Source organism: Coenobita brevimanus, chromosome 101, assembly GCF_032717465.1.
Source record: "Coenobita brevimanus isolate Jiangsu-jjx chromosome 101, ASM3271746v2, whole genome shotgun sequence".
Lineage (NCBI taxonomy): Eukaryota > Metazoa > Arthropoda > Malacostraca > Decapoda > Coenobitidae > Coenobita > Coenobita brevimanus.
Genome location: NC_137054.1, coordinates 529,623 through 552,151, shown reverse-complemented (window position 1 = coordinate 552,151; position 22,529 = coordinate 529,623). Strand labels below are relative to the sequence as shown.

At 43.1% G+C, this 22,529-nt stretch overlaps 1 protein-coding gene across 1 annotated transcript in view; it reads right to left on the bottom strand.

Annotated features, from left to right (window-relative positions):
• The window catches only part of LOC145414872 (mannose-6-phosphate isomerase-like), a 114,891-nt gene that overhangs the window by 53,877 nt on the left and 38,485 nt on the right, over positions 1–22,529 (bottom strand). Inside the window, exon 3 of the mRNA XM_080284292.1 lies at positions 20,056–20,197. Coding sequence (XP_080140418.1) covers positions 20,056–20,197 — 142 coding nt within the window. The remainder of the gene's footprint in view (positions 1–20,055; positions 20,198–22,529) is intronic.

Here is a 22,529-nt window from a genome sequence, read left to right as displayed (position 1 = left end):
GGAGGGGCACTAATCCTCCACCAACCCCACTTGACATGTAGGGAGAACGAGCCAACAGCATCTGGTGTTCCCAGGCGGTGATGACAGTATTTATGTATGATATCGTGTGCTGGGTCTTGTTTTGATGTTCCCTGGTGTGTGTGGGTGTGCTGCCATGTAGTGTAGTGGATGGTGTGGGTTTGTGGAGGCTGCAGTGAAAATTTGGGTGCCTCTCATGTCTAGGTGATCCTTGACTTTGAAGACTTTGGTTTCTTGATGTAGGTGGTCTGTGGGTGTAGTAGCTGTGCAGCCTGTGATTACTTTTAGGGCCTTGTTCTGTATGGTCTGTAGAGTGTTGTAGTGTGTTTTAGTTAGGTTAGGAGCCCAAGCAGGGCTTGCATAATTCATCACTGAATGTATAGGTATTGTTTGAATACTGTGGTGGTGGTTTCTTTGTTGTGTCCAAGTGTTGTGTGGGCAAGTGACCTCAGGACATTAGGTCTTGGTGTTATTTTATTTTTAATGTTTGTGATGTGTTGCTTTAAAAGACACTGATGTACTGTATTTTACACCAAGGATTTTGTGTGTGTGTGTGTGTGTGTGGTAAGGGAGTGTTGTTTATGGTGAGGAGGTGTGGGATGTGACTGTGTTCTGCTGTCCAGTTTGTGAGAAGGGTCATTGTGGATTTGGCTGGGGCTATTTTGAGCCTGTTTGTGGTGAACCATTCGTGTAGTGTGTTGAGGTAAGGTTGAATGATGTGTGCAGCTGTGTTTGCATTTTGGTGTGTACATGTGAGTGTTATATCATCTGCGTAAGAAGCTATGTGTGTCTGTGGTGTGTGGGGTGTGGGTATGTCGTGCATGTATAGGTTAAAGAGTGTAGGGGACAAAACAGATCCTTGGGGGATGCCATTTGTGAAGTTTCTGATGTTCGAAGACTGACCGGCAAATGTTACATGTGCACATCTGCCTGCTAAGTAGTTTGCCAGCCATCTTTTTGTGTTATTGTGCATGTTTGTGTTGAGTATTTTGTTTGTGAGACAGTGGCGGGGGATGGCATCAAAAGCTTTGCTAATGTCTAGTGTGACTAGGAGTGTTCCGTGTGGTGGACTTGCTGAATTCATGCCATCAAAAACTCTCTGTATAAGGTCTGTAAGAAGGGTGTTCGTGGAGTGCAGTGGCCTAAAGCCATGTTATGATGGGGCCAGAGGGGTGTAAGGTGTAACTAGTTGTAGTACCAGTCGTTCAGTGACTTTACAGGGCGTGCAGAGGAGTGTGATGGGGCAGCGTGAGGAACGTAACGTTGAGTCTTTGTTGGGTTTAGGAATAGTGATGATAATGCCATGCTTCCAGATGTTGGGTATTGTGTTGTGTGAGTAGCTGTAGTTTGATATGTTGGTGAGTGTTTGTATGTGTTGTCCCCGATGATTGGCTGAAGAGTGTAACTGTAAATATGTACATGGAGAAGGGTGATGCCCTGGAAAAGAGGAGTTATAGAGGCATAAAACTTTCAGACTAGATAATGTATCGGAAAAAATATAAACATCGGCAATATATCGGTTTACTGAATCGTTTCGGTAACAGCACTAAGTTCAGGCTGGAAAATGGAGGACAACAATGATGATGCTGATGATGTAATGCCTAACTATGATCATGATGGTATAACTTTTCAGGGGGAATGTGTTGTAAGAGTGGGAAAAATACTGTAACTTAATATTTACTGTTGTTGTTGTGCGACCCAGGTCTGTCTAGCGGAGAAGATCCACAACTAGCAACTGTCCCTGCAGGGCTTTCTTGTGCAGTGAGTCAATGTTCACTTGTGGTGGACAGCGCCTAGCCACAGAGAGGTGGGGGGATAAGCGAGGAAGTTTGACTCCTGGATGAATGCCACATTTGTGTCTCTCCACCCAGAAAGGGACATTATAGAAAGCTCCACATCACCCCACTATTTGGTTATATGGTTACCACTCACCACTATCAATGATTTCCTAGGTTACTGGAAATGATCAGGACTGTCACTCAGTGTAAAGTAACCTAGGGAAGAAGTAAACAGCACTAAACTGTGAGCGGATGATGGTCGCCACCATCTACCATCACTGTAATTTAAATTAATGCATAAAAAGTACAACATCATCAACTATAATAAATATCTTAAATAAGTGATGAACTGAATACAGTACTATAAATCAATTCTGATCAATACAGTATACAGGGCCACTCCGCTTTTACAATAGGGTGCATTAAGAAAAAACTCATCGCTAGGCGGGGGTATTGTATAGTGGGGTAGATTTAACACGTAAAAAATAGGGATGCAATTTTTGGTCTTGGAATTCCTCCCTAACCAAGTCCAAAACCCAAATAAGTCCAAAAACAAGTTTATAGCCAATCTAAATGGCCTAACAGCTTTAAAAGAAGCTAACCTAAGCCTAAAACCTGTTAATAACTCACCAAAACCAACGAATCTAAAAATCATAAATAATAGGTCAGAAAATATCAAACAGCCTTCATCATTTACTTCTTTTAAGTCCATGTTCAGTCCTGGTCACCATCCTTGAGGCTAGGGGACATGTGGTGCTCCCTAGCACTCACTCATCCTCATCAAAGCCCTCAAACCCCATCTCCAGGGGTAGGGTGGGGGGGGGGAAGGCTGGCGAGGTGGAGTGATGGTAGTGGGAGACTGATGCGATGGCTCAGGGGATCGTGATGGAGTCCAATGTGATGACTCATGAGATGGTAATGGGGTGCGATGCAATGACTGACCAGGTGGCATGGGAAATTGATGCGATGGCTTAAATAGTAGTAGTGAGGGAGACAGATGCAGTGGCTCACATGGATGCGAGGGAGACAAAGGGTGTGGTCAAAATGGTGTTGGAGTTGGACACAGAGGCTGGGGCGTGGGAGGCAGCGATGGAGAGGGAAAGTGCACCAGTGGAGACACAGGTGGCATGGAGGGAGACGGAGATCTGCTAGACGTGAGGTCCAGCACCAGGGCCCAAGCATAACATTCTTGCCGCAAGGAGGTCTTGGGAGTTTCTCTACTGGTGCAGGGCTGGGAAGATCCTCTGCAGGGCGATGGCATGGTGGGGTCTTGCTTAACCCATTGCATCTGGGTGTCACGTATACACATCGTCCCAGGGCCATCTGTGTGACACGTATACATGATCTAGTAATTCGCGCCCCTGTCTGAATTATCAGCTGGTTATTTCCACCACAAGCAGCCACTGACAACCCTCCAGCATGCATCTCAGTCACGCTCCAGTTGCCTGCGTACCTCCGTCATGGATAGGCCTATAAATTTTTCCCTGTGTCTGGACCCTCGGCTGAGTGCCTGCAGCTGTTGACTTAAACACCCATGAAGTCTAAAGGACTGTAAACAAAAAGACCTTAGTGATAATGCGACAGGGAGTGAATTGGACCTGTCATTATCGCCATTAGTGCATGGGGCAAGTGACTCTTGCTCTGACAAAAGTGACCTTGCCATGCTGAGTGTGGAAATGTATGAGTCAGATGAGGAGGGTGACCGTGAGTTCTCCACTGTGCAGCGATCTTTTCCCCCTGCATGATCATTAGCCTTTTCTGATGATGGAAATATGTCAGATGATATTGATGATCCTGCAGAGGGGGATATTCGCACAGTCGAGAAGATGGAAAAGGAGGTAGGAAGTGAAGAAAGGGCAGAGGTGGAGGCTGGTGGGAGGAAGAAATGCCGCAGGCTGAGCCGCGCACCAGAGTGTGACTCACGGCCTACCGTGGAAACTTCCACACATTCTCCCTCAACATTAGCCTTTCCCATTCGTCTTGCATCTTTACCTGCCTCACCATGTGCCTTGCCACGCCGGCCTGCCTCTCTACATGCCTCACCATGTCGGCCTGCGTCATTAAGTGCCTCGTCTCACCGGCCTGCCTCACTACATGCACTGCCACACCGGCCTGCCTCACCATGTGCCTCGCCATGCCTGCCTGCCTCACCATGTGCCTCGCCACACCGGCCTGCCTCATCATGTGCCTCACCATGCCGGCCTGCCTCACCATGCTGGCCTGCCTCACCACGTGCCTCACCATGCCCCACAGAGGTCCATAAGTGCCATTTCTTGGCCAAGAATGAAGGTAACTATATACCATGTAATCAGGCTGAAGAGCTGATATAATTAATTTACGACAAATTCAAAGGGTTTTCGCAGGAAAATTACCTCATTTTAAGGAACTACAGGACAATAAATAATTTCTCCTTATACAAAAACTGGCTGTAGTTTTTTTGTTTTATGATATTCGGTCACATAATTTTTGACTACAAATGTGTCTTACTCTACCATTTTGCCGATGGTGTGAACTTCAGTGATTTATAATATAAAGATTAGGATATTATGTACTTTTAATACAGGCCTTATGCAATGCAGATTGAGCCATATTGAATGATGTACAAGTTACAGCCTTGCAGGATATATAGGAATAACATATGTAAAAATTTGCTGCTCATGTGTGTGCATTAGGAAAGCACACCAATTTCCCTCAAACTTTTCTGGAAGCAGCCAGTGCCACAGTTTAAAATTACCGCTGACTTCCCGTTTTCTTCAGAGACCATTCCAAATATCAACTGCTCAGACCCAGCGATAAGTTTCTTCTTCAAAACATTTCACTAAGACAGGGTAGGCGCCTTCATTTGTATAATATCTTATCAGTGCAGCGACATGAATGATTGTGGATAAATATGTGAGGGCAAAAATTGCGATATATATATATATATGAACAGATTTTAAAATTGTGCAGATAGACAAAAGACTGCAAATTTTTTTTTGTATTTAGGTTCTTTATTTACCATTCAGTATAAGCCCCAACACTTTGAGGAGCACTGTCCCTGAAGGCCAAGCAGGAAGGCCTGATAATGAGTGAGAAATAATTATGTCAGTCCTAAAGTATACAACCATTAATGTATTTAAGGAAAATGTATTATGTATGGTCAACTTGTGTAAATATGAATACACATTATTTATTTATTTATCTTTTTTGATGATGATGATTAAATGTAATGGAGGAAGAAAGAAGGTAATGAGTATATGAGTATATGAAGTATTTGCAATACTTTTCCTCTGTGCAAATAAAACATTTAACATTTTTTTTTTTTTTTTTTGATAAAAACTATGACAACAGCTTAAGCAGATTTTAAAAATATCACATTGGGATTTCCTTGCAGGGTAATAAAAAAATAAAACAATGGAGTGAAACATGTGTTTTCAGATCTGTAGGCTTTTGGCCATGATACTGCTGCCTTAGACCAGCGTGTGCCGGCCCACCTCACCACATGCCTCACCATGCCGGTCTGCCTCACCACGCCGGCTTGCATCACCATGTGCCTCGCCATGCCAGCCTGCCTGCCTCATCATGTGCCTTGCTATGCCGGCCTGCCTCACCATGTGCCTTGCCATGCCGGCCTGCCTCACAACGTGCCTCACTACACCGGCCTTCCTCACCATATGCCTTGCCATGTTGGCCTGCCTCACCAAGTGCCTCATCACCACAGCCAAGTATGTTGGGGTATGTAGGTGCAGGTGCAGGTGCACGGCGTAAATCTGTTTATGGCCAGCAGGCATGTGCCTGTCCTCAAATTTCACCATCGCCATCATCACCACAATCACCGTCACCAGCATCATCATCACCACCACCACCATCGCCCGCCTCATCTAATGAGTATTCGGTGGACTCACCACCACGGTGCCATGCTAAGTGTCGGGGCAGGGCTCGGGGCGGGCCATGTGCATGGCAGACAAGGCAGGGACCAAGGGTGGGTACGTTAGAAATGTTTGCGTGGTTGCAAAGGATGGGGTTTCAGCCCCATGTACCTGTATTTGATTATACAAATGTAGGTGTTGCAGCCATAATTCCAGTGCAATGCATCATCCACCAATGTTGATTTTTTCATTCCATTTCTTACAACAACAATAATGGAATTCATTGTCAAGAAAGAAATGCATTTAGGGAATTCTGCTGCAATAGGGGTGAAACCTCACACATAAGAAAGTGCAAAGATGATAGAATTGATAGTGACAAATATTAGTGAGATGTTTAGCTAGCACTGACCATGTTGGTGCCTCATATAAAAAAACACAATATTCATGATTATTGGCTAATGGATGACACTGCTGTGACACCAATCCATCAATATGGGCCCACATCTGAATGAGAGGCTGTGGAAAATTCTCTTGATCCTGGAAATGATGAAGGAGAAATTTAGATCTTATTTCAGGCCATTCCAGAAGGTTGTTATTGACGAGTCGCTTGTTCAATTCAGGGGACGTTTTGCCTTCATACAGTACATTCCCTCAAAGAGACATAGTTTTGGAATTAAGTTTTTTGTTTTGTGTGATTGCAAGACTGGCTACATGATACATTTTATTGTGTATACAGCAAGTGATGCGGAGTTGTCGAAGGACGACCCTGCTGGCTTTTCTGGCTCAGTTGTGAAGAAGCTTATGGACAGGTATTTCAGTGGCAACTACATCCTGTTTACTGGTAATTATTACACGGCGCCAACTCTTGCAAAGTACATGCAAAAACACAAAATTGGATCATGTAACACTGTCTGTGCAAGAGAGGAAACACTGGCCACCCTTTCCCAAGGGCACCGTGAAATGGGAGTGCAGGACCTTTAAATCAGGTAAACTCCTTCTATTCACTGGCATGATATGAGAAAGGTAAATGTCCTCTCCACAGTCCGTGAAGGTAAGCTGGTACACACAGGTGAGGTCTATAAGAGAACGAGGCAGCCAGTCTTCAAGCCTGATGCCATTATCGACAACGACGTCAACATGAGACTCGTCGATAAATCTAATGTGCAGATCGGCACCACTGACTGTTTGAGGTGATGCTGTAAGTCAGGGTTCCTCAATTACATTCTATGAAGGTCCAGTCATACTATCTTCCGATGTGGCAGAGGTCCAGATGTAAAATCTTGTATTTAATACTAATATTGGAATAAAATACCTCATTCATTTTAAGATGCAGAGTAATTGGTTCTTTAAAACATTCTGAAACTGTGCAGGATGTTAATACCCTGAGCAAAATTGAAATAAGTTTTACAGTAGATATTCTCTTCTGTTGTTAAGGTGGTTAAAGAAGACACAAAAATCTATTCTCCAGATTCCTACCTTGTCAAAGAGATAAAACGACATTCTTCCATTGCCCAAATTATAATTACCATCCTTACATAGGCACAGTCAGTTTAGCACTACCACCACCACTTTAGCACCACATTGTCCACCAGTAGGCAGTCTTAATATTTTTCAATATCTTTCCGTCAATTCACCAACTGAACAAGCCAATGACAACGACTGTGCGTACAGAATTCCTACGGCTAGGAATGCTGTTCTTATGTTACCAATATTTACTGCTGACGAGATCACAGTGATAATATGCTATTTAGTATTATGAAACTGATATTACTTTGATTGATGTGAGCACCTACAGTAGATGGAAAAATTAGTAGGTTCTGTGCTGATCAGTTAGCTCGCTTGTCTGCATTGTAACCACCTAGTGGACATGTTGGTATTACTGCAGCAGATAAAAATAACTGGCAACCCATCAATTATATTTACTTGAGCTGTATTGTGGACATAACTCATCCAGTGATGCTAAATATTGTGTTTCTTTCGAGGGCAATAATGAACATTCAGTGGCAGAAGTCGCTGGGGTCCGTACTAAAACTCATCATGGTCCAGATTCGGACCGCAGTCAGACATTTGAGTACCACTGCTGTAAGTGGTACAAGAAGGCATTCTTACACGTGCCTGACATCTGTGTACTGAATCCTTCATTCTGTACAAGGATGTAACACAGACCAACACATCCCTCAGAGTGTTTTAGAAGGATGTCATTTACAGCCTCCTAGAGTGATATGGACAAGTAATGCCTGCTGTGAAACGGAGGCACGGTGTACAGCAACTGCCTGACCGACTGCAGTGCAAGGACTACCTCACTAGGCATTACATGGAAGCGCTGCAGGCAAAGAAGCCTTCTGGCGTTGCTATGTCTGTACAATTCATCGCGCCGACCACAGCAACACTGTATGATGGGGTGGTGGCGTGATGAATGTGAGGTGGCACTGTGCACTACCTGTTTCTTTGACTTTCACTCAAAGACCGAGTGGTAGAAGTCTGGGTCGTATGCATAAGTTAGTGCTAGTTTAGTACATACCAGTATGTTGGTTTTTGTGTAATTAGAAAAAATGGTATTACTGCTGTGCATATTAATGTGAATAATGGAAGCAGAAAGCTTGATTCATGATGAAGTCGGTGCCTTATTTTTTATTGAAAGTTTTTATGTTTACACATATTTGTCATGATGAAAAAGTACAAATTACAGGAAAAAAAGAAAACTCATAGTGGTAAGTATTTTCGATTATGGACACAATGTGAATAACTACTCTGTTCACAATATATTTTTTTTAGTTTTTGTAGTGGTGGTAGCAGTAGTAGTAGCAGCAGTAGTAGTAGTAGTAGTAGTTTTAGTAGTAGTGGTAGTATGGCAACATCTACAAAAATCAGACAGATTATATTACAGTAAATAAAACGTTCAGGAATTCAGTTACAAATGTTAAGACCTACCCGGGAGCAGATTGTGGCATTGGATGTATTTACCTAATTGTATTTACCTTATTGTGATATACAGAAAATGAGCTATGCTTGTGCGGTCCTGTCTCTGTTTCTCAGTAAGTCAAATTTAGCTTTAAACTCGTTTAAGTTTTTAGACTGGATGATCTCTTTGTCCAGGCTATTCCACAAGTCTGTACATCTATAAGGAAAACTATATTTCTTGATAAACTTTCAAGCAGCTTGGCTTCTTCATATTCATTCCGTGTCCTCTTGTTACTCCCTTATCCCATAAAAACAGATCTTCCTTGTCAATTTTATCTACTCCCATCATGGTCCTGAACACTGCAATCATGTCGCCTCTCTTTCTCCTTTCCTCTAAGGAAGGCAAATCCAGCTTTTCCAGCCTCTCTCTGTAAAACAGATCTGCCAGACTGGGGGCCATTTTGGTTGCTGTTCTTTGTATTCTCTCAATCCTGTTTATAGCTTTCTTTTTGTGTGGGGACCATACTACTGCTGCATACTCTAACCTGGGGCGCATCATGGCCACTATCAATTTCTTCATCTCCTCATCCATATAATGAAAGGCTACTCTTATATTAGTCAGGAGTTTATACGTCTCTCTAACTGTCTTGTTAATGTGTTTTTCAACTGACAAACTGTCCTGGACCAGCACTCCCAAATCTTTCTCTTCTCTCGCTTTCGTGACTGGTTCATTACCCATCAAATAATTCAGTGATGGCCTGTTGGTACTTTTCCTATTCCCACATCCGGCTCCAATTGTGTATCCTATCCAGATCCTCTAGCAGCATTTTACATTCCTCCTCAACCTCTACCTTCCTCAAGATCTTTGCATTATCAGCAAACAGACTTGCATACCTGTTCACTCCATCTACCATATCATTTATGTAAATCAGGAACATTACTGGTGCCAACACCAAGCCCTGTGGGACTCCACTTGTTACTTCCCTCCATCCAGACATCCTATCCTTTATTACTGTCCTCATTGGTCTGTCTCTCAAAAAGTCTCATCCGTTTCAGGAGGTTCCTTTTCAGTCCTCCTATATGCTCTAGTTTCCACATTAGTCTCTTATGGGGTACCTTGTTGAAGGCCTTCTCCAAATCTAAATACCCGGTACACACAATCCACCCAACCATCTCTCCTGAAGCATGTCAATAGCTCTTGAGTAAAAGCTCAACAAGTTGGAAACACATGACCTTCCACTTCTGAATCCAAAGTGACTTTCAGCCAAAATATTCATCTTTTACTCATCTATCTTTCAGAATTCTCTCGCACAATTTTGCGACCATGCTCGTTAGAGACACTGGTCTATAATTCAGGGGTTCTTCCCTGTTTCCTCCCTTATAAATTCGTACCACATTTGCCCTCTTCCATTCTTGAGGCACTTTCCTCTCCTCCAGAGAACACACAATGAAACTGTGAATCTTATCCGCCAGTTGTTCTCGGCATTCCTTCAGTACCCAATTAGAGACACCATCTGGTCCTGGGGCTTTCCTCACATCTTGAGTTTCCAGTAATTTATATACTTCCTGTACTTTTACTTTTATATCTTTTATCACTACATTTCTAGTCACTCTCTCTCCTTCCACAAACTCCTTTTCATTAGTGAAAACTGATTGGAAACATTTATTCATTATTTCTGCTTGCATTGCTGCATCTTTATAGACCTCTCCTTCTACTTTCAGTTTGGTGATTCCTTCCTTTTGTTTCAGTTTACCACTGACAAATCTAAAAAACAGTTTGGGTTCATCCTTACATTTGTCTATTATACCTTTTTCAAAATTCCTTTCTTTCTCTCTATGTATTCTTGTGTATTCATTTCTAGTTCTTTTATATTCTTCTTTTGCTTTGTTGTTACCTCTCTTTCTCCAATTGTACCACACGGTGTCTCTCTCTTTTTTTGCTATCATACACCTTCTATTAAACCACTCCTTTTTCCTGTTTTCTTTCCCCCTTACTCTTGGCACAAACTTTTCCACTCCTGAATTATAGAGGCCTAGAAAAGTATCCCACTTCCTCTGTATCTCTCTTGATTCTCTGAATTTTCTCCAATCTGCAGTTTCTAAAAATTTTCTCAATCCTGTAAAGTTTGCTTTCCCAAAGCTGTATCTTCCCTGCCTATAAAGCTCGTCTCTTGGCTCCACGTTCCCTGTTATCATCTGGAACTCAATGACCACATGATCACTTTTTCCAATAGGATAGATATTTCAAGGATTCTATTACACTGGGTTCTTTGGCAAACAGTAAATCTAGTCTTGCTGGTGTGTCCCCACCTCGGAACCGTGTCTCTTCTTTGACCCATTGCATCATCACATTGTTCATTGTTATATTTAATTGTCCTTCTGCCTACAGGTGACTTTACACCCCCTCTTCTGTCTTTCTTTCCTTCATTCTTTCCACTTCCTTCAGCCTGTGGGTGACTCTACACTGAATGACAAGCCAAATGGTTTCCTGTACACCAGGAAACCACTTACTATGCTGGGTGGTAATCATATAACCAAATTTTGGCGCCTGGTGGTTTAGTGGGTAATTATTGCACTCCAATCGGATTGAGCCGGTGAAGGTTTATATCCAAGGGATGGTTGGGGTTGACTGCTCATGTAATGCCACTCAGAGATGAGTGAGGCTGGTCACTCTCATCTTAAATGTCAGGACCAACTGCCTAGCACCGGGCTCCTATGCTCCTCATGGGGCAATGTAGGATTGGATGATGGATGGATGGATTGATGGATAGTGCCCCACGAATCTTCGCTGCTTCCTGAGTCCCATTCCTCTCAGTTCACCTCTTTACAATTGAAGTCACCCATTAAAACTATATTGTTGCTTTTCTCAATATTTTTCTGAAAATAACTAGCCATGTCTGACAACATTTCCTGATACAGTATTCATCATCAATCCATGCTCTTGTCTTAGGGGGACTATACACTACTGCCATATCTCTCTTGCTATTCTCTCCAGTTTCTAATTTCATATTTATCACTTCGACCCTGCCTTCTCTCATTTCCATGGTATCTACTGTATCTATCTATCTATCTATTGCCAGACGCCTCAATCCCATTCGGGGTGGCCACAAACAAATCGCCTCCATGTTGCCCTGTCCCTCACCATTTCAGTGCCCTGCTCCCAACTCACACCCCCCTCTCTCATATGCCTCTCCACCCCATCCCTCCATCTCATCCTTGGCCTCCCCCTCCCCCTCCATCTCCCCCCCTCCACCTCACTCACATACACCCTCTTCGTCAGTCTTTCACCCTCCATCCTCTCCACATGGCCAAACCACCTCAGTGTATTCCTCCTAACGCTTCCCATCACACCCACATCCACACCACAACGCTCCTTTATATCCTCATTTGTCAACCTGTCTCTCCACGGGCTCCACTTAAATAACTCATTTCCACTGCTCTCACTCTTGACTTGTGTCCTTCCAACAATGTCCAAGCTTCACTTCCATACATTAGAGTGGGTATCACAATACTGTCATGTAGTAACTTTTTCACTTCCATGCTCACTTCCCTGCTTCTTATCACTGCTTTCAAGGAACCAGCAACATTTCTTCCCTGCTGTACCCTTTTAAGCACTTCACCCTCCAAACCTCCATCCTTACTCATCACACTACCCAAGTACTTAAACGTACTCATATTTTCCATCTCACCATCCAACCTCGCTGTACATTCACTGACTTCACCTCTCTGAAAGACCATCAAATTACTCTTCCCTACATTCACCTTTAGATTCCATTTCTGACACACTCTCCCAAACTCATCCACAAGCCCTGCAGCTCCCCTTCACCTTCACTTAACAACACATTATCATCTGCAAACAACAGTACAGGGTTTCCAAACACTACCCTCTCTAACCAGGGCCACTCCAACAGCCACTACCCTACCTTGTACCTCTTTTATTACCCGATCCATGTACAGATTGAACAAACATGGAGACATGACACATCCTGTTTCAACCCAACCTTCAAAGAGAAAAATTCACTCAGTTCACCATCCACACGCACTGCAGCCTTAGCAACATCATACATACTCTTCACAGCATTCAGCAACTTCCCATCTACTCCATATATCCATGGTATCTACATTTATGTTATTCTTCACTGCTGTCATCACTCCTCCCCCTGTTTTTTCTTTTCCGTCTCCTCTCCATAGTTTGTATTTACCATCTCCCATATGAACATCAATATCTTCTCTTGGTCTCTACAAAGCTCATAACATCAGGTTCACGTACCCTCAAGAATGATCATGTTCCTTTGGTAGCAACCTTTAAACCGAAGAAAGTCAGAAGAAAAATGAGGCGTAAAAGAAGAGAGTGGAGTTATCTTGGAATGGAGGAGAGAAGAAATGAGTTTCAACTCGAGCTGAGAAATAGGTCTGATATACTAAGCGAAGAAGAACTGAATGAAGGTGGGATTGAACTGGAGTGGAAGCACTTGCAGGCGGCTATTTTGCAGGCAGTGGGTCTGATATACTAAGCGAAGAAGAACTGATCGAAGGTGGGATTGAACTGGAGTGGAAGCACTTGCAGGCGGCTATTTTGCAGGCAGTGGAGGAAACCGTACCAGCAAAGGAACAAGAAAAAAGAGAGCAGTGGATTACTGATGATATTTTAGCAATGATGGAGGAAAGAAGAAGAGAAAAACATAATGAAAGTAGATATAGAGAACTGGATGTTGAAATAAAAAGAAAATGCAAAGATAAGAAAGAGGAATGGTTGAATGAAAAATGCCAATAAGTGGAAATATTACAGAGAACTAACACTAGGAAGATGTATAAAGTTATTGAGGAGATAAGCGGAAGAAAAAGAAATGCTAGAAGTTCAGTAATAAAAGATAAAAATGGAAGCATTATAAAGGATAAACAAGAAGTATTAAAGAGATGGGAGGAATATATTCATGAGCTTTATGATGATGAGAGAGGAGTCAAGCCTGAGACTGACGGTGAAATGAGCGGACCAGTCATTTTTAGCGGACCAGTCATTTTCTATCTATCTATCTATCTATTGCCAGATACAATACTCCCGCAAAGGGTGGCCATTTGACACTGAGTCAGTTGTTTCACAGGGAGGGGCACCAACCCTCCACCAACCCATTTTAAAAGAGGAAATTCAGAAAGCTATGAGAAATATGGGTAAGAATAAAGCACCAGGAGATGATGGAGTGGAAGCTGAGATGGTGGAGGCAGCCAGAGAATTTGGATTAGAAAAAATAACCACTTTGGCAAACAGAATACATGAGGCTGGATACATCCCAGAACCAATGAAAGTGTCTTTGTAGCCAAAGAAAAATGGCGCACTGGAATGTGATAAGCACAGAACAATAAATGTGATTAGTTAAATGAGGAAAGTATTGTTAAGAGTGATAGGGGAAAGAACAAGATAAAACATGAACAGCTATGTGGCAAAGAAGCAGTATGGATTTCGAACGAGCAAAGGCACTAGAAATGCTATTTTTGCATTGCAAATATTGATAGAAAGATCTCTGGAAGTAAAGAAGGATTTATACTTGTGTTTTGTGGATTTTGAAAAGGCCTTTGACACCGTGAGGCATGAAGAGATGGTGAGAATGTTGCGAATGGCTGGGATAGATAATAAGGATATGAGAATCACTGTAAACCTGAACTGGAATAAAAAAAGCTGCTGTTAGAGTCGGAGAGGAGAAGATGGAGTGGGTGACTATAAAAAGAGGAGTAAGACAGGGATGTGTTCTGTCGCCCGACTTGTTTTCTTTATACAGACAAGTTGTAATGGACGAACTGAAGGAATTGGAAGGGGTCAAGGTTGGTGGTAAGAACATTAATAATCTAAGGTATGCTGATGACATGGTGCTGGTAGCGGATTTGGATGAGAAACTGCAAGAACAGGTGGACAGATTAGTGGAAGAATATCAACCTAAAGGGATGATGATTAACCTCAAGAAAACAAAGGCAATGGTACTAACAAAACGGAGAGAAGCGATAAATATCCAACTTAATATCCATGGAAGCTATATAGAGAAGGTGAGAAGTTTCGAATACTTGGGTGCTGTTATATCAGATGACAGAGGAAGTGAGAGGGAAATTGTATGATGAATTGGTATTGCTAAAGCAGCTTTCGTACGCACACAAATAAGAGTGTTGAAATGTTTTGTCTGGTCAGCGCTATTATACAGGTGTAAAGCATGGACAGTAATGAAGAAAATGAGAGATTACAAGCAGCTGAGGTATGGTTTTTGAGAAGAATGATGCGAATATCATGGATAGAAAAAGCAAAAAATGAAGTTCTGAGAAGGGCAGGAGTGGAAAGAGAAATGAAGAAGACTATTAGGAAAAGACAGATGGAATTTTGGGGGCATGTTATAAAAGAACTTGAAAATGACTGTTTACTTGGAAGAATAGAGGGAAGAAGAGCAAGAGGAAGACAACGATTAAAGTATATAGATTGTATAAGAAGCGATTTACAAGAAAGAATCAGCTGAGGTGGTGCTCCATGGTTGCTAACGTCACATGACCGGCACTTCGGTAAGGTAAGGTAATATATGTAGTAGTTGTGGTAGTAATACTAGTAGTTGTAGTAGTGGTGGTTGTAGTAGTAGTAGCAGTAGTTATAGAAGAAGCAGTAGTTGTTGTAATACCCAGACTTCAAGTCACACAGAGTGCCAGAATTGAGTGACAATGCAAGTCAAACATACATTTCCGTGTGTGTGTGTGTGTGTGTGTGTGTGTGTGTGTGTGTCCCTGTTTGTCTGTCTGTAAGGCAGTGTGGTGGTGAGGTGAGCAGGCAGCCTGCCTCAAGGTCATAGCTATGGTTACCAGACTCCTAGCAGCAAAGTACGCCAAATTATATGGAAAATTTTCATGTAAATGGTGTTTGTGGTGGATTGCGGTCTTCTGGAAGTGTTATACTTGTGGAGGGCTAGTCTAAGCCTTAGTTGTGTCACCGCACCTCTGCCATGCATACGGACATGGGCAAAAAAGCAAAAAAAATTGCTCTCTTTCCCCACTCGCTCACTCTCCCAACACACACTTCACGGATCATCTGATGCAATCAGCTAGATGTCGAAGGATTGGTGAGTATTATGAAACTTTGTATTTTATTTTTGGTTAAGTATTAACTGAGACATGAAGGTTTAAAAACAGACAATATTCTCAGGAATGCCCGGCTGTGGGAAGGGATGGCGGGAATATATGCCGGACACAATGGGTTAATGAACGACATGATTGTCGTTTGCCTGGCTGCTCTCTTCTTCTCGTCCAACATCACTTGATGCACTTTCATGCCCTCCTCCAGATGATCAGCTGTGCCCCTGCATCGTCCTGGTAGAGGGTCATTCATCCTCATCAGAGAGATGGCCTCGTCAACAAGGGTCTGATACAAATTCATGAGATTGTGTATTCTACAAATCTGTGACATTGTACTTGAGTGAGAAAACCATGAACTCTAGTGGAATTCCCACTGTGTATCACTCAGTTTAACCGTCCTCATATGCACTTCGATTGGGATAGTTTTTCATTTTATTGCGCTTGTATATCGTTGGACCTCCCTCTGTTGACCGTTGAAGTTAGGCCACGCCTACTTCCGGTGAACATGGCCATCTCTCGACTCCCTTTCCCAGTTTGGACTGAGTTAGCTTCAAACTGCCACAAGAGTAGGGTCGTTTGTGCGCAGCGTAGAGAGCAGCGTCTCTGTTGTACAGAGATTTCCTCAATCTTCGCCTAAATGGTGATCGGCGAAGTGGGCTAAGAAGCAAATAGCAGCGCCTAGTTTTCAACAGACAGACGCCCAGTCTTTTGTAGCTTCAGCTCCGTTCCCTCCACTGACCGGTATTTTTGTTCGTTTTCTTAGCCTTAAGTCTGATTAGCTTTTGAATGAGTGAGTGAGTGTATTTCCTTTGGTATTTGAAATCATTAGTCCCCCAGTGACAGTGAATTCCCCTCTTGAATTCATTTCTGAGATTCATGTAACGTAAATTTATTTCACTGTCTATCTGTCTATCTATTGCCAGACGCCAAAATCCCGTAAGGGGTAGCCATTCAACTCTGAGTTATTTGTTTTACAGGGAGGGGCACTAACCCTCCACCAACCCACTTGTTGACACATAGGGAGCACGTATGGTTTGGTAATAAGGTTACCACCCAGCATTGTAAATGGTTTCTTGGCTTACAGGAAACCAATTGACTTGTCACTCAATGTAATGCCACCTGTAACGGAAAGAAAAGCAATAAGAAGTGACAGGAAAGATGGGAGAAATAGGAAGAGAGGAGGGCAGGTACAGAAAAAGAATGATAAAGGCTCAGGAGGAAGTAGGCAGCACTACATCAAGTGAGTGGATGATGGTCGCCACCACCTACCACTATAATCAATAAATTTACAGTTCTTTTCTTTGAGCTCATTTAACTGTGCTATTGGTGTTTAATTCCTCCATACTGAGCCAAATTTAGTTGCTACTCCCAGTTAGCACAAATTTCTTATATTAATCACAACTGGTATTTAGGCCAGTTCTTTTGTATCAAAACTTATATCCGTCGTGCCAGCCATGAGTTAAGCATTAGCAAGAACTTGTTCAGTATTATTATTAATTATTGATTGTCAGGGGTCAAAGATCACACTTTCTCAGAGGCTAACAGTACTAATGATACAGCATTCGTGAGCAGATAGTCTCTGCTGTGTACTGTTGAGAAAGTTTATAAAATTCTCATCCTTAGAGAATCGGCGAAGTAAGCCATCATAAAGTAAAACTTACTACTTGATTTCACAAGGCAATTCTTTGTGTTTACCTTTGATTAATATCAGTTTTTAATTCTTAAACTTACATCCCCCCGTGACAGGGTAAATATCTCCTTTAAAATCTTTATATTCAGGGCTTGCACCTCTGGGACAACTTCCTCCTTCTGTGCCTCCTGGTGGGCTCGTTACCCATCCCCATCCCGGAGAGGGTCGGGAATGGGTATCGTTTTCACTCAGTTTATTTTTGTCTGTCTGTCTGTTAACAACTTTATGCAAAAACTACTGGTGTGATTTTGACTAAAATTCCAGGGAAGATGGGCTATGAGCTTCTAATCAACTGATTAAATACTGGGGCAATTGGGCAAAGGCTCAGGCTGTGGGCCCAAAAATTGTTAAAAAGAAAATAAAAAGTAAAGAAAACAAAATTGTTTTTTTGCCATGACTTCTTTCAAATTAGTCATATTGACATGAAACCACAACCTAAAGGTGCATCTTTCAAATCTGCACCCTATAACATGCTCGTTACATCAGGGGGGTCACCCCCCAGTTAACGGTAGGGGGGTTAATGTCAGGTGGGTCGGGCCTAAAATTTCAAATGAGCATAAAATCGTCAATTTTCACCCGAATTACTCGTACTCCAAAATTAGTTTATGACATCTTTGACTAGCTATCCTGTTGTGTTTATATATCAGCGTTAACATGACTGCCGGGGAGGGGTTTGTTGTGCTTTGACACTGCTTCTTGTTGGATCTCCATGTTGTGGAGCTCCTCGTTACTCAGTTCCTCCCTGCGGCAATCCAGGACCTCCTCCACATCCTCCTCACCAAATCCCGTCTCGTGCGAAAGCTGTACTATGTCCTGCCACACCTGTTCCACCGGTGATGCTTGCACGCCTCGGGAAAGCTGGTGAATGAGTGAACACACTCTGGCCACAGCTTGTGCCACACTCTGTTCATGGTGGCCTGGCTAATCTCCCTCCAGGCACCTGTGATGTTCTCAATGGCGTGCCTGATACTGTACCCCCGCCAGAACGGCTGCACCACTATCCAGTCATCGCTGCCACACACCTTCACCAGCTGCTGCATGGTTTGCCGGAGAGAGTGGGCCTTGAGGGTGGCAATCACCCCCTGGTGCACTTCTTGCAACAACGACGTGGTGTTGGGAGGCAGGAACACCAGTTCAATGTTGCTGGCCCTGTCTTTCATTGCAGGAGGGTGGCTAGGCACGGTGTTTACTACCAAGAGGAATCGACTGGCTAGGTTTTCCTTGGAGGCATACTTCTTCAGGACATGAGAGAGGTACAAGTGGAAGCAGGAAAAGCAGGTGTCAGATGTCAGACAGGTCTTCTTGCTAACCTTCCAGATTACCCCTGGCTCTCCTTGACGAAGCCAATCAGAGCCCTTGGATTCTCTGCGTGGTAGACTAAGAGCAGCTTTAACTTAAGGTCACCCTTGGCGTTGACCCCCAGCAGAAGTGTAAGCCAGTCCTTCGAAGCCTTGAACTCCAACGCAGACTCCTCCTCTATTGCATGATATGTGTTGGAGGACATTCTCATTCAAAAAAGTCGTGTCTCACTGAAGTTCAAGACTTGCTTTGCACTGTAGCCACCCTCCAGAATAATTCGTTTCAGCTCGTCAGAAAACACTGCCACTGCCACCGCATCCGCTGCCTTGTCAGACATACGTGCTGCAGGCTTGCCTGCTTCCTGAAGTGGTCAAACCAGCCATGGCAGGCTTTAAAGGTTTCACTTGCATCCAAGTTTCTCCTCACCTTTAAATCACTTCAAAGGGAGAGTGCCATGATACAGATGAGCGCCTGCCTGACTCATGGGCGCCTTCCGCCTTTTCTGGTCCTCCACCCATGTGCAGAGCATCCGCTCCATCAACTTCATCACTGGCTCCCTGCGGTGGGTGATATGGGGGGTGCTGAGGGTTGCAACCTTTCCAGTGGCAGTCCCAATGGTGCCAGCCTTCTTTATAATAGTTGAGACTGTCACCTGCAGCAGGTGGAGCCGAGGCGATGGCAGATGAGTCATTGCCTTTGTCATGCCGCTTGAGAATATCTAACTTCACTTCCATTTAAATGCTATTAAGCTGGAATTCGCGGGAACATCATCCACACCAACACTAGCAGGCCGCTTACCCCGACTAGGGTCACCACTACCACCACTAGCACCAGTAGCACCACCACCAGCCCCACCACATGCAGCACCCTGACCACACATTACTACACTTATTTAGCACAAAAATGACACAAAATCACACATCACACACAGTTAGTATCATTGCCCTACTCACAGGAACTGCTGGGATACAGTCACGATGCACCATGATAGAGGCTTGCATAGTATTGGTGATGTAACACAATGTGGGGTTGATAAGTCTACGAGAGATTCTCACTCGGCGACAAGCGGTGCAAGAAGAACGATATGGGTGAGTGTGGGGTGAGTGATGGATGCGGGGGCTGTGTGAGTGTTTCTGCGCATTCTGGTGGGTGGGTGGGTGGGCAGCTTGCCCTGGAGCGCGCATGATTCAAACTTTTAGCCGATCACCCCCAGACGATACCTCGCACGACTTACACCCCCAGACGATACCTCGCAGGACTCATTGCAAAACCAGGGGTTGGCCTACAATAGGCGGGGTACGGTGGTATTTCTACCTCATCACTGCGTAGAAGGCTATTGCATTGTGGAGTATCCCTGTACCTAAGTTCAGCAGCTGTACAGTATGACCCAAAGAGTTTAGGGTATAAAAGACTCTACACCTACCTCTGATATGCCTGGCTATCTCTTGACCAGGCCTGAAGCCACACAAAGCTTGGAAGGGAGTCAGAGCTATGGTCATTTCAGGTTTGTGATTGGGATCCTTATACACATCTGGACGTGCACTATGTAGCTCCTCTGCATGACTCTGTCAACAAATTTATTACTGTAAAATATGCAATAATAACATTCTTTTACATGCTGACAATGATATGTTTTGCCTATTACAGCTATCTAAAGGTGAATGTAGGGATAGGTAAAGTTATGGACTTCAAGAGAAATGAAGTCACTGAATGTACAATGAAGCTGGATGATGAGGAAATGGAAAATGTGAGTGCATTTAAGTACTTGGGGAGTGTGATGAGTAAGGATGGAAGTTTGGAGGATGAAGTTCTTGAAAGGGTAAAACAAGGAAAGATAGCTGCTGGTTCTTTGAATGCAGTTATAAGAAATAGGGAAGTGAGCATGGAAGTAAAAAAAGTTGCTGCATGAAAGTACAAGCAGAGCCCAAGATATGACACCCTTAGATGCAATACCCCGGCATAGCAATGGGGGTAGAAATACCACCCTGCCCTGCTGAATGATGGCTAAATCCTGGTATATAGATGGATTTTGTTGTTTTTTTAAAACCAATTTTGATGATATTTTGGACTTAAATTTTGTGTTTACATTGATTCATAAACTTTTAGACTTAGCTTAATGTGTTTTAGTCACAGATGGGGTGAACACCGTCATTTTGGGGTACAGTTTATTACGGTGGAGTCTATGCATAACATGAGAAAGGTTATGAGGAACCTCGGGTTAAATCAATTTCGTGTTAAATGGTGACATATTTATATGTAAAAGAAGTGGTTAGGTTCTGGAGACCACATTTTTTCCCCAAACATATGAAATTCTTCAGGAAATGCCATTGGCATTGCTTCCAAGTCCACAAACACCGAAGTCTGACCATCAACTTCGTACTTATTTATGTTTTTAAATAAGAAGTAAGTCAACCAAGCAGTATAATTTGTATAAAAACTTAATTTACATGGACTCAACTACCGGATTAACATCAACATGTAAACCCGTTGCATACTGTAAGAACCAAATTTTTCTGATCCCGAGTCGTCAGCAAATCACTAACGCAGTCGTAAAACCTGTTCACAGTTACTGCATTGAAGTTAATTACAAGTAAAAACTCTTGAATACTGCTGTTCCCTCATCACATAATTTGCACCTGTGTTATAATGACCACACTGTACCTCTCCCACCTCTATCTCTCTGTCTGAAACCTTCACACCCTTACCACATGTACCTGTCCAATCCAACCCTAATCCCATACTTACTATCACCACAAAGTTCTTTCCCTCAACCCGAATGCCCTTCTTCTCTAACCTACTTCTGAACTATCCTCTTCTCTCTCTCTCTCTCATACTCTTGTTCTTATTCTCTCTCTTTCTCTCTCTCAAGTACCTGTCCAACCCAACCTTCATCCCATAATTACTGCACTGATGACACAAAGTTCTCTCTCTCTCTCTCTCTCATACTCTTGTTCTTATTCTCTCTCCCAAGTACCTGAACAACCCAACCCTAATCCCATAATTACAGATGACAAAAAGTTCTTTCTCTCTCTCTCTCTCTTTCATACTGTTGTTCTTATTCTCTCTCTCTCTCTCATTCTTATACTCTTGTTTTTTTATTCTCTCTCAAGTACCTGTCCAACCCAACCCTCATCCCATACTTACTGATGACACAAAGTTCTTGCTCTCTCTCTCATGCTTATACTCTTGTTTTTATTCTCTCTCTCTTTCTCTTTCTCAAGTACCTGTCCAACCCAACCCTCATCACATAATTACTGATGACAAAATATTCTCTCTCTCTCATTCTCACTCTCAAGTACCTGTCCAACCCAGCCATAATTACTTACGACACAATGGTCTTTCCCTTTACCCCATCGCCTTTCTACTCCATACCTACTTCTGTACTATCCACACTCTCTCTCTCTCTCTTCCAGATTTAAGCCTGTTATTGTCTCCGCTCCTCCATTTATCCCCTACCCTTCCCCGAACTGCAATTATCACCTCGCCTCCTTCTCAGTGTCTTCATCTGACCCCATCCTTCCTTGCTATGACTGACCCACCACACACACACACATACACACACAAACACACACACATTCATGTGTTTAAAACTAGACTGGATAAATGTGGATATGGAGACAGGACAACATGAACTTAGCTCAATTCCTGTATACTACGACTAGGTAAATAGGTAAATACACACACACACACACACACACACACACACACACACACACACACACACACACACACATCACACACACACACACACACACACACACACACACACATTCATGTGTTTAAAACTAAACTGATAAATGTGGATATGGAGACAGGACAACATGAGCTTAGCTCAATTCCCGTGTACTGTAAATAGGTAAATACACACACACACATCGCCCAGTCTGGCAAGAACGC